Raw genomic sequence first — 12,726 nt, 5'->3', positions numbered from 1 at the left:
AATATATTTTGGCGTCCTTCATGTCATCTTGAAATTGAATAGCCAATTCTTACTGTAATGAAAATACTTATGCGCCAGCCTGGTGATATACAACCCTACACTCTAATTACGGCTGTGCTTTAATTAACCTGAATTGAAGAGTGTTATCATTAAACTGCTGGTAACTCTGAGTTATGGCTTTTCTTTAATTTAAAGTAGAAAACACAGATAATTAAGCCTCCAGATAATCAAATGCTTGAGGAGAGCTTCAATGTTTTGGGATGTCCCTAAATCTCATTAAGTGTCCTTTCTTTATTGATTATTCCTACCTCTGCTGTATCACTGTGTTAAACGAGTAATAGCAGTCAGTTGAACACATTTTCACTCACATCACAAGTTTTTCATGATGGTATTTTGTTTTTTGTCTTTGTATTCCGGAAGCTGTACCAAACAAACACCAAATTCTCTTGACAACAAGGTATGTCTGAGGGATCTTCTCCTTCTCGGAACATGTTGTCAAGGGAAATATTTACAGACTAGTGTCCAGCTCTTGAGCCGGCTCCAAAGGGCAGAGAAGTTTCACACACCCAACGGGTCAGAGTTGGCAAACTCACACATCGAGGGGGCCAGGCCCTGATGTAAATGCAAATCTGGCCAGTTTAAGACATCAGGGAGGGGAGGCCCTTCACTAAACCCCTCCTTACAGCACGCTGGAGTCCCTTAGCATTCAGTAGAAATGCAAGTCCCGTGTTGGTTCATCAGATTTTCAAAAGAGGCCAGGAATCTAGTTTTTATGTGAAGAACCACCTTTCTGAAACATTGGCGACTAACTGTTAAGAAATGAAACACCGTGTAGGACAAATACATGAGTCCAACTGACCCCACACGTATCCCAGCTGGAACTTCTAGAGGGAGCGGTTCTAACCTTCCAGGTTAATACTCTTAAAATGAACTCACTCAGTTTCCAGAAGCAAAATAAGAGAAGTGATGGGAAAGCAGGAAGGGGGTGGGGGGAGGGACATGGACTAAGGGATTTGCAAGGCAGCACTCATGTTGACACCAATCAAGCCCAGGAGACTCAAAGACAAGGAAGGGGACTTCACATACTCCACTGCTAATGCCTGAGGTGCCACAGGACTCCTCCAGGCGTTGGCAGTTCTGCTGTGGGCTCAGGCCACATCTACATCAGACCTAAGAGGCCTCAATTGCCTTTTCATATGACCAGCTTCTAATGTAAGTCCTGAATCCTCCTGGACTTTTTATCCTAGGCAGGCCACTCTCCAAGATAGAGAAAATCCCCTGGGACAGCCTCAGTGTTCCAGGACCCAGTGCCTCGGAATGGTTAACTCCTTTCCATGGCAGAATGAGAAATAGCTCTCAAAGAAAGGAACACATGGGAGTTACAATAGGGCATCCATTTTCGGAAAATAACTCCTTCGGAATCAATTACCTATGCCCTCTTCCAGTCCATTTAGCATTTAAACTTTCGCTTCGAGACAGGGTGAGAAATCTCAGTAAACAGTCAAACCAGTTTGGATTGCTTAGGGCCTGGGCCCAGGGACAGGCAGGGTGCACCTGCTGTGCTCACTGACAGAAGTCACTGACGGGTAAACACCAAGCTACCAGGTGCCCTGGCCCCCCTCTGCTGTGCACAGAACAGCAAACTATGAGACAAAGGAACCCAAGAGCCCCCCAGGATTGTCCTCTTCAGGACGCCCTTTCCAGAAGGTGGGTTTGGTTTCCAGGCAGGTAGACAGCACAAGGGAAGAGCTCTTCTTCCTCAGCCCAGTGAGTTCCCAGGTTCCCCTGTTTCTTCCCAGTTTTTATCCATGAGACTGAGTTTACCAAATTCTTTGCTCAGTGTCCAAGTACAGGGCTTCATGTTTCAGCATTCCCAGGGAGTCTGTGTTTTCATAAGGACAAAGCGCCTGTTTGACTTACATCCAACATCTGAGCTTCTAGGTGGGGAATCTGAGGCATCGTCCTGGTGGAAGTTTCTTGGGGTCTGGGACACCTGGAGCTCCTGACATCATACCCCTTAAATGATCACCTGTTCTACCTCGAGGGGTCGTGCAGGCTGGGGCTACCCCTTGCTCAAATCCATCTCGCTGAGCCAGTATAAGGAGATGCTAAGTCTTTTTATTGTTATAACATACCAGCTGTCCATCTCGGGGCTAAACCACTCAGGACTGTTTCAAGGTCTCTCTGTGTACATTTGGCTCCACATTGCCTCAGGAAATAGTGAAAGCACTTTGAACAGTGACTTCTCTGATGTCTTTATGATCTGACTTAATTGAAAGATTAAAATTTCTTTCATCAAGGTGCTAGCAAGATTTGGTTTTGCCCTGGTAAAATCAGAGGCATGGGTTCATGCTACCCTTCATACACGTGTCTACATCACAGGGGCGTAATTCAAGATATGCAGGAAAACTGCAGTTCATAATTCAGGTCAAATGATGAATCCAAGCCTGAGATTCTCAGGACCGGAGGGAAAGGAGAGCCAGCAGAAATCCCCAAGGAGGGGCCACATAATGACCCATCTTCCCCTTCATCACAGAAGGCTGAGCACAGGACACTTGGTAATTGTCGAGTGTCCCCACTGTGCTGGCCATAGGTGGGGTGCACTTCCTTCAAGAGACACGTTAAATGTTTTCTGAAAGCCAAAGAGCATATGGTTAATGGTCACTTACTCACAAACAGTAGGGAAGGACAGACCCACGAAGGCACTGGAGAGATATTCTGTGTACATTTCATTTGAGACTCCTTCCAAGTAGTATTTCTGCCACGTGTCTTCCTCAATCTAAGGGAGAAGAACACAGGAGAAGGGTTTAAGATAGGATAGTAAAAGGAAAGTGGGGTTACCCCATCTGGCAAACAAATGAATGCACTGGTTGTGTCATGGCGACCTTCCTGAACAACCAGGAACATACCCCATCACCACATGAAGCTTCCATGCCCCTAAACTCACAGACTAGACGGATGTCCCCTCTAAAGCACCACTTCTTCCTAAACCTGCATGACTTCCAAGAATGTGGAGGCATGGGCACTCATCCACAATTGATAAAAATTTTTGAGAGCAATTTTTAAATTGTTATCAAAAGTGCGTACTCTTTTACACAATTCCATTTTAAGTATTCATAGCAAAGAAACAGGTAGATAAGTATACACATACACATGTACAAGAACATCCTTCTTGTTCTTAGAACAAGAAATTAGAAATAACCACAAATGGTAGGTTTATACCATGGAATACAGGGAAGCAATTACAAATTATGATGAAAATGTATATATTTTCACAGAGAAATTACCTTAAAAGGCACATTACTAAATAGTGTGTATAGTCTGATCCTATTTTTAAATACCCTATAATTATCTGAATGTTCGTAAAGCCGCAGAAACATCTAGAAAGCTTTATACCAAAACAGTAACAGTTGTTATCTCTCAGATGTAGAATGACACTTTTTCTCTATAGATTTCTGTATTGTCTGAAGGCTTTTGCAGTGAGCATATATATATAACATGAAACAACATATCTATTTCTACTTTGGGGAAAAAGTAGATTTTTCCAACACCACCTTGAATATCACAAAAAGTAAAATGTAGGACTTTGCTGGTGGCGCAATGGTTAAGAATCTGCCTGCCAATGAGGGGGACATGGGTTCGAGCCCTGGTCCAGGAAGATCCCACATGCCGCGGAGCAACTAAGCCCGTGCGCCACAACTACTGAGCCTGCACTCTAGAGCCTGTGAGCCGCAACTACTGAGCCTGTGTGCCACAACTACTGAAGCCTGCGTGCCTAGAGCCTGTGCTCTGCAACAAGATAAGCCACTGCAACGAGAAGGCCACGCACTGCAACGAAGAGTAGCCCCTGCTTGCTGCAACTAGAGAAAGCCCGTGCGCAGCAACAAAGACCCAATGCAGCCAAAAATAAATTTAAAAAATAAATAAAATAAAATAATTTAAAAAAAAGTAAAATGTAGTTTCAGAAAGGTCTTAACCAAAATGTCATTAATACTTTTTTTTTTGTTTTTTTTTTGGTCGTAATTAATCAAGTTCAACTGATTTTCCCAACAGCCCTCTTCACGCTAGGTATTTCTGGAAAGGTTTTACCTTAGAATCGACCATTTAAAAGTATAAAGTAAAAACAACAAGAACGCTGAGCCCCTCTGGGAGCTTGGGGATGTCATGGATTCCCAAGGCAGGAAGACAGGCAGGCTGTGTGGTCCTTGGGTATCTGTAAGCTGCTGTCTCCCCAGTTCACTTCCACTGGAGGTTAGATAAGGGGGAGGATGAAAAGGAGCTTCCCAGTCAACTGGAAGTGGCTCTTAATAATGTCCTGTGCTGGTATTGAATTAAAAGGCATCTTGGGACTTCCCCGGTTGTCCAATGGTAAAGAATCCACCTACCAATGCGGGAGACGCGAGTTTGATCCCTGGTCAGGGAACTAAGATCCCACCAGCTGCAGGGCAACTAAGCCCGCGTGCCACAACTACTGAGCCCGCGCCTCACCTAGAGAGCCTGGGTTTTGCAAACTATAGAGCCCACGCACTCTGGAGCCCTCATGCCACAACTACAGAGCCAACGCACTCTGGATCCTGAGCGCCACAACTAGAGAGAGAAAGCCCGCATGCCACAACTAGAGAGAAGCCCGTGTGCCACAACTAGAGAGAGAGGAGAAAAAAAAAACAAAACGCGCACGCTGCCAACTAGAGAAAAGCCCACACGCCACAATGGAGAACCCACATGCCGCAACTAAGACCAGACACAGCCAAAAACACAAAGGCATCTTGCTTATGACCCAACAGTCAGTTAACTGAGGGAAATGAAAGAGACTTGGAAACAGTGGGAAATGCACACCTACCATCTACTTGGTGATGTTCTGGAATACAAAAGCTAGGAATGATCTAGAAATAAATTGAATGCTCCCTGCTTCTATGCTACGTCTGCTTTGTGTTCTGGCGGGGTTATAAGATTATGTGGGTTAACCTCATTAGTTTGTGCTGCTTCTAACCTACTATCACACATTAGAAATGTGCTATGCAATACTGCTGGGTATGGGTTGTTCATCTAAAAAATTAGTCTTCCCCAGAGTGGGGTCTTTCAAAACAAAAGGACTCAACCTTTTCTACTGCTAAACTTTATGATTTTAAAAATTAACTGCTATGTGTTTAGCTAAGCACAAACTTTTTAATTTGCCCGACTCATAAGATTTCAACTTATTTTTTCAAATAAAAGATATTCTTGACTTCATAAACAAAGGTTATTAATTCCAACTAATTTGAAGAAAGCTTAGTCTGCATTAGTAAATAGTTTGAAATATATAATATTTGGGGCACTATGTTATCATAGTTTTTTATTGGTAAATAGGATAGTATCTGAGGGACTGCCAATTATAAATCCTCATAGTTGAGTTTTATGGGCAAATAGTTTTCTTGAAGTAGAAGAATTCAGCCTATTCTTTTAGCAGGGACATTCCTTTTATAATATGTTGCTTATGTTGCTAATTTAAACATTCCACTTGGCTTTCAAAAATAATGAAAATATGAAGCTTTATCTCAATTGATTGTTGGTGCTATTCCTCAATTAATATGACTTTAATTTGGTTCTTTTAGTTATGGTCATTATTTTCATGCCTCTATGTTCTAATGGAACTACTCTTGAGACCAAATTTTATTGTAGGTTCATCACTAAACTTTTTAAGTAGAAATAAATTCTTTTTAGGATACAAATATTATATTCATGTTTCTTTTGAATTTAGCATAAATTGTTCATTGATTTATTGATTCAGCAAATAATTTTTAGCATATTCTGTGTCTTATGAGCCATTCTAGTTACTGACTGAATTTTATTTAAACTGGAATTTATTTTCCCATATTTTTCTCTTTGCCAGAAAAAGCATCAGATATACCTGTCTAAGATATATCTGACGATATATATCTGACTTTTGCTGACTTTTTTCCACATTTCTTTTCCTGAAAGTTTGTGGCTGATCTGAAATGCTTGAGGACTAAAAGTCAAAAAACTGGGGAAAAAAAAAAAATGAACAGAACTTTTCTGGAAAGCAAAATGCCTCTTCCACAGACATATGCAGATGCTCAGATGGTATGTATAATGCGAGATGCAGAAGTACTGAATGTACTGACTAAAAGCTGAGGAGTTTAAATTCATTGTTATAACCCTTTAAGATTTCTACATCTTTAACACAATTTCCCTATTGATAAGTTAACAAATTTTTCAGGTTCTCATAAATGTCCCCCCCCACACACACAAAAACTTACTGAAAATGATTTAAATGGTAAAATGGTAAATTTTGTTATATGTATTTTACAAGTAATTTCTTTTAAAAAAAACAATACGTATAATATAAGGAGAATCAGTAATTATAATTAGCACTTACACCCTTTAATCCTTAAGGGCAAGAATGACAAGTTGTGGCAGAACAACGACAGGAACAGGTTATCACATCAGGAGAGTCAGGGATAGAGCACCCAGACTTAAGACACTGTAATGTGTCACAAACTCAGACAACAGAACCTCAATCTTCATCCCAAGGCAAGGGCTTCAATTACCCCTTCTTATCAAAGTTTACCTTTCTAAGTCTCAAGCACGGCACCTTTCACTTATTTTGAAAACAGCAAAAGCAAAATGCACATTCCTTTTAGTTTTGTTAGCCATAATCAAATACATTCTTAGGGAAGGAAAAATTAGTATAAAATACAATACGTTGAGTTTAAAACACTTGACAGTGAACAAAGAGATCTAGAGATGGTAGAATGAGTTACTGTCATTATAAGTCCCCTTTAACAGAGGCACAGAGAGGTTAAGTAACCCACTAATGGTTACAAAGCCAATGAGTGGTACAAACAGGATTCAGAGTTCATACTGTTAACCACCCACCATATTATCTCTTGCTAGAGACTGACAGGTAAATATATAGAGAAGCGGTGGTGCTAGGATTTTGGGGGGCTTGGAGGGTTTGTGGAATATAAGTATCTAAGAGGAAAAGCTCCTCAAGAACGCAAGATCTTAAACCCTGGAGCCCCTGACTTTGTGTGAAGTCCGTGAGAAGTAATACTGATTTTAAGTCGAGCTGAAAGGAGAGTTCAGACCTCCTCTCAAAGCACGACGGCATCATTTCTATTGTATAAAATGGAACCATCCCAGCCTACAACTTCTTGCCTAAAATAGTACATGCTGTTCTCCACATTTGTGTTGTCGAAATATTTTTAACTGTAATGTGAATACACACTTCCCAGCAGAAAAGTGAAAGAATGGGACCAAAATGACTTAGGGAAAGGTGCCAAAATTAATTTGCCAGCCATTCAACCATCAGTCAAAGGCAAAGCATTTCCTGAGGCAGCAACTTCTCCTCTGGCTGTCACATCAAACTCCCGCTGCTTCAGAAGAGCACCTAGCAAAGATGAGCAGGTGATGTGCTCTGGGTCCTTATTCATCAAACACTCGCAGATCTTCAGTGAGAAAAGAGATCTGAGCCGTGGGGCTCGCTCGTCCACACTTCTCATGGTCTTATTTATCTGCCCTTCATTATCTAACTTTTCAACCAGTCTAGTTCAATCCCTTAAGTAAACAGTTGTACACCAATCTGGGGGCCGATGGCTCCGCCACCAAAGGCACCATCAAACTGGAAACATCAGCCTTGGCTCTGGGGGAAGTAACACCTTCTTGCTCCCAGATTTTGCATGTGTAACTAACGGTGGGTCAGTAACGACACCTTTTATATTTTATGCTTTCTCTGATTAGGGTGAAACTGTGCTTCTCTAACGCTAACAGCCCAGTGAATGTGAAAAATCAACCATCCCAGCTGCGGTATGTTATAGTCACTGTGATTTCTGTTTCCAGCAGAGTCTGAATAACTGTGTTGATTACAGCCAAATAATTTTGCAGAAGTCCATCCCTACCTCCAGAGTCGTATAAATAATTCCAAAGACTATCATATACCAATCCTTATTTAATTGAAAACAAGTACATTGTTTTAATCCAAATATACGTTATGTTGTGCACATCAAATATAAGGAACTAAGAGGAAATTATAAAAATCAATAACCATTATGTTAATAGCTGCAATAAGAAGAGGTGAGTTGTAGCATACATACCAGCATTGCCCAAAACTGGTAGCAGAAGACTATTTATTGTAATAGCAGGTATTTATTACATTTATGATTTTTAAAAAATCTATCCAAATTCTCAATATTCTTGCTCTAAAGGATGTATAGTTTTAAATCGTAAGTCCTTAATTAGAATCAATTAGCTACATCTGAATGAATATTTATACATATAAATTACACAATACATTGTCACTGTCCTTTGTAATGTGACAGTCTGAAACAGAGCGCACTGACAGGAACTGGCCAACGTATCTGAGATTCCACAAAAACATATTTACGCCCACAAAAAACAGAGAACACCCACAGAATGTGTCAAGCTCTTAATTACAGTAATAAACATGGAATCAGCATTGATGGGCTCTAGGGTGATGAGCGTATGGGCTGGTCACTAAAATGAGTGGGGTCCTTTATCCCCACCCCTCAACGGCATGCTCTGCCACTGGGAAAAATCTGATTCAATGTTGCATCTAATCATTTCTTGCTGGAAAGAACAATGCTAAGGACAACTGATTGTTAAGAAGACTTTATCACAGACCCAGTTCCTGGATTCTCTCTCTCCTCCTTTATTTCCCTCTATGTTCCAATGTTAACAAACTTGCCGCAGTTTTTACCAGTGGGCATGCGGTTCTTTCTCCCTCTCTTCCTCGCCTCAACATAAAGTCGTAGAATTAAAAAACAAAACGTTTGAGTCTTGCTAGCTTAGCTCCTCACGAGTGCCAGAACAGAGAAAGCCTCGCTGCACAGCTTTCTGCGGGGTGGAGGAAACTGGTGATAAAGTTGAAAACAAAGGAAAGAAACAGAAGAGATGCGAAACCAACAGTGATTTGCACCTTTTCAGAATGTATCTCTTCTCTGTGCCAAATTGCATATCAACGCTGTCCTTCTTGGATGTGGACTCAGGTCGGCTGTCCTTCCGAGAACAGCACTGGATTTCGGGGACCCCATAACGATTTGGCATTCCACAATTATGGCCTATTTCAGATCGTATTTTCCAGAATGTGAGAACAGAACGAAAGGATCTCAGATTTTTCCAAAGGCTTTGGGACAATGTCAATTAAAACACATTACTTGGAATTTGATGGAATGCAAGATAACTGGTTGCTTCAGCACTGAACGAATAAATAAACAACTCCAGAGATTAATTCTGGGGTGGACTTCCACTGAATCTCTTAATCCCAGACTAGTGGGCTGCAGGCTATCAAATGAGATTTCTTCCATCAAGCATTATGAAAAAAAACATCAGCCCACATGAAGTGTTCAGAGCGAGAGCAACAGACCACACCACGTGCAAAAGAGTTAGCAGACAGGGTATTTTCCCCCCTGCTATGTTACCCCAACTTAGATTACTTCTGAAAACACAGAATGCCAGAGGAATTGAAGTTAAAGGAAGGGTTAACAGAAAGAGTGATATGAGAACTTTTAAAAATAATTATCATTTATAAATTATTTCAGAAAGTGTGGCCTATGTGGCAGGAAATCGGTATTTTAATACGTAGGTAGGTTGTTCTACCCTTTTCTTTTTTTCCTCTCCAATGTAGAAAAGGTATTTATGCTTAAGTGTGGCCAGGCCTTTTTAAAGATGGGTCTATTCACTATCTGTCCAAATAGGACTTTGGTTTTGCCATCTTGATAATAGTTAAGAACATCCTCACTTGTGCTTCAAATAATAAGGTTCTTAAAATACTACTAAAAATAATTCTCATCTGGGTAGGGCAAGCAGCAAGTAAGTGTTCTCAAGCAGACGCCTGCCAAGCAATCCTCAGGAGAACAATTCAGTCCCTGGCAGGCAGGATTTTCCAGAACAGAGCTTCTCAACCCATCTGGGGTGAGAGACCAGGGCTTTACTTTTACTTCTAGTATCCATCGTTTTGCAGACTCAAACTTCTGCAAAATCTAACAGAAATGATTTCCAAAAAAAAAAGAATAGACAAGACATGCAAAATACAAGTCCAAAATTTCTATCATTAGATTCAACCAATATACAATTAATCTGGCAAATTGCTCTAAAAGTTCCTAAGCATTCCTCTCATTTTCCGTACTTGCCACTTCGTGGACGAGTAGCAAACAGTTCATGGCACCCATCCACAGACTGCATTTGCAGTTGTGCTGGTCCTACTCTATCTTACAAACCTTACTTCTCACAATTTCCCCCAAATTCCAGTAAAGTAGGATTATCCCCAACTAAGATTTCCCAAAGTAGCCTCGACAGAACTCACTAACAGGTGTCACCTTGAACATAAGAGAGGGAAGAGGGAGTCTATGGTGTCCCCATTAAAATATAGGTTTTTTGAAGGCAGAAAAATTCACCGGAGTCTCCAGAGTTTGGAACAGTGCATGGAACATAGCAGTAGCTCAATATTTGCTGAATGGGTGAAACACATTTGGGAAGTGCTGGATTTCACAAAGTCAAACTGGGGAGTTTTTTAGTGCAACTCAAAAGTATTTCACATGTTACTACGAATTGTAAATCTCCAAAGGGAAAACATGGTACTAAGTCTCAGAATCCTTTATTTCAAGGAGCAGCTCATGGAGACCAGCAATGCTATTCTAAAAACTTCCTCCCTCTGATCTCCCCACCACTTCGTTTCCCTGATCCTACTGTCAGAAATCTCTCTGTGGCAATTTTCAGCTGTCAAGATCCAACTCTACCTGTAAGTTCCCATCGTATGCCACCTCGTCTGTGAGGACTTTCCTCATCTCCCCAAATTGATGTGCTCTGCCCTGCCTTAATGGGAACACAAATCATGCCCACCTCTGGTGAGCTTGGGACGGCTAAAAGAGATAATGGATAAAGAATGCTTAGAACATTCCCTGGTTGGCAGTACGCACTCAGTATGCGTTAGTTGTCATTAGCTACCGTCATAGTATCTGAGTCTTCTAACATCTGACAAGAACTATAATAAAGTGGAATTCTGGAACACGAGACCCTCCCTTAGGCATTCAACTTTGAATCTTCTAGAACAAGCAGCATACTACCTTATGAGGTGCTTATAAGAGGTGCTTAATTAATATTTGTTGAATTGAACTCAGCAAGAAAAAACTGAAGAAAGAAACACAAAGAAACGAGCACAATTTTTCCAGGCATCTAATCACAAGTCAGTGCTGATAGCTTCATAGCATTTAGTGTTGACCATGAAAGGAACCAATTTCTGCCCCCCGAATGCTGAAAAATTCTGCATTCTTGGCATCTCATAGGGAACGTGTAGAGTCGGGTGATTTTTAAACTTCCCAGAACACTTCCTACTGAGCAGTACATTTCTGGGAAACTTTGTCATCACAGAACATCTTGGGCTACTTAGCAAGTGGCTTATGGTTTTCTAAATTCTATATCCAATACCTTGGAGGCTTGAATTTGAAAGAAGGGACTCTCAGGAACTGCTGTATTTGCCAATCTAACAGAGGTCCTACCTCTTACTAGCTAGGAGTCCCACCGCACTCCCTGCAGAAAGGAGCCCCCTTTGCTCCGTCTCATGACTATGCTCTCTTTCCCATGTGACCTAGCCCTCTATCTTCTGGACTGCACTCTTTTGAATTCCAATGTAGGGTCAAACAACAATTCAACAGGAAATAGACTGAGCCCAGCAAAGGCTGCATTTGGCAATTCCATTACTCCTAAATTCTAAAATTGAGACCCAAAACAACTGTTTGCTATTAACTAATTAAGAACTGGGAGAAAAAGAAAGGAGTTAGATAGAAAAGCATTTGAATCAGCCCGGGAATTATGAGGTTTCTTTTAATAAGACAAACCATTAGAGAATTACCTAAGCGTTTGCAAAATCTTCAATATTTTGGGCAGTTTGGGGAGAATCCCACTGCATCCACTGAAGTTAACACAGGATAGTTTCTCACCAGTGGGCATGTCTAAGGCTGTGAGTCCAGTGCTCCCCAAACTCTGAAGAGCATGTAAATCACCCAAGGGTGTTAGTAAAATGTGCTTTCTGTAGTCCTGGGGTGGGGTCTAAGATTCTGCATTTCTAACAAGCTCCCAGGCAACAGGAATACTCCCCGAACATGGACCACACGTACAGTAGCAAAGGTATTCCCAAAGAGAGTGAAGAACACGGAACAAGTACTCTCTTTGAGGACCAGAGAATCAATCATGGCCCAAAGGATTTGAATAAGAGATGCAAAAGGATGCTTTCTACGAGTATCACTAACTATTGGAGTCAGTTACAGAGAAAGCCTATAGATAATTAAGCACAAGATGGGTATCTCAGTGTTTGGGTTGCTGTGCTAATTAGTCTAAACAATATTTCAGGGATCCAGATTTATCTACCCAGTTTCTCTCCATTGATCCAATGACCCCAATAATAACTTAGTCTCCCCTTCAATGTGGGCTGTGTAAAGAGAGAACAATGACACAGCTATATTTAATTCAATTAAAGTTTCAGAAAATGGCTATTTGTATCCTTAATTTCTATTTAACTTTTCCATTTTAGGACACAGTGTTGAGTGTGAGGACAAAAATGTTTGCCAACTCAGTCCTGTTTTAGTGACAGCAGATTCTGGATACTTATGTCTCGTATCGCTGTACAATACGGACTAATAAAGTCGAGCCAAAGAGACTAGATTTCATTTCAGAGCAAAGGGTTTCAGCCATCAACTTTTGCTTTCTGGCTGA

At 41.0% G+C, this 12,726-nt stretch overlaps 1 protein-coding gene across 29 annotated transcripts in view; it reads right to left on the bottom strand.

Moving 5' to 3' along the window:
- Positions 1-12,726, bottom strand: part of KCNMA1 (potassium calcium-activated channel subfamily M alpha 1) — a 748,425-nt gene that overhangs the window by 166,441 nt on the left and 569,258 nt on the right. For all 29 annotated transcript variants that reach the window (XR_010935922.1, XM_067710429.1, XM_067710402.1 and 26 more), the window contains exon 15: positions 2,670-2,779. Coding sequence is in view for 28 of the 29 variants with exons in the window: in XM_067710429.1 (XP_067566530.1) it covers positions 2,670-2,779 (110 nt within the window). In the remaining variant the exon portion in view is untranslated. The remainder of the gene's footprint in view (positions 1-2,669; positions 2,780-12,726) is intronic.

Source organism: Pseudorca crassidens, chromosome 16 (assembly GCF_039906515.1).
Source record: "Pseudorca crassidens isolate mPseCra1 chromosome 16, mPseCra1.hap1, whole genome shotgun sequence".
NCBI lineage: Eukaryota > Metazoa > Chordata > Mammalia > Artiodactyla > Delphinidae > Pseudorca > Pseudorca crassidens.
This window is presented reverse-complemented; position numbering and strand designations above follow the sequence as displayed.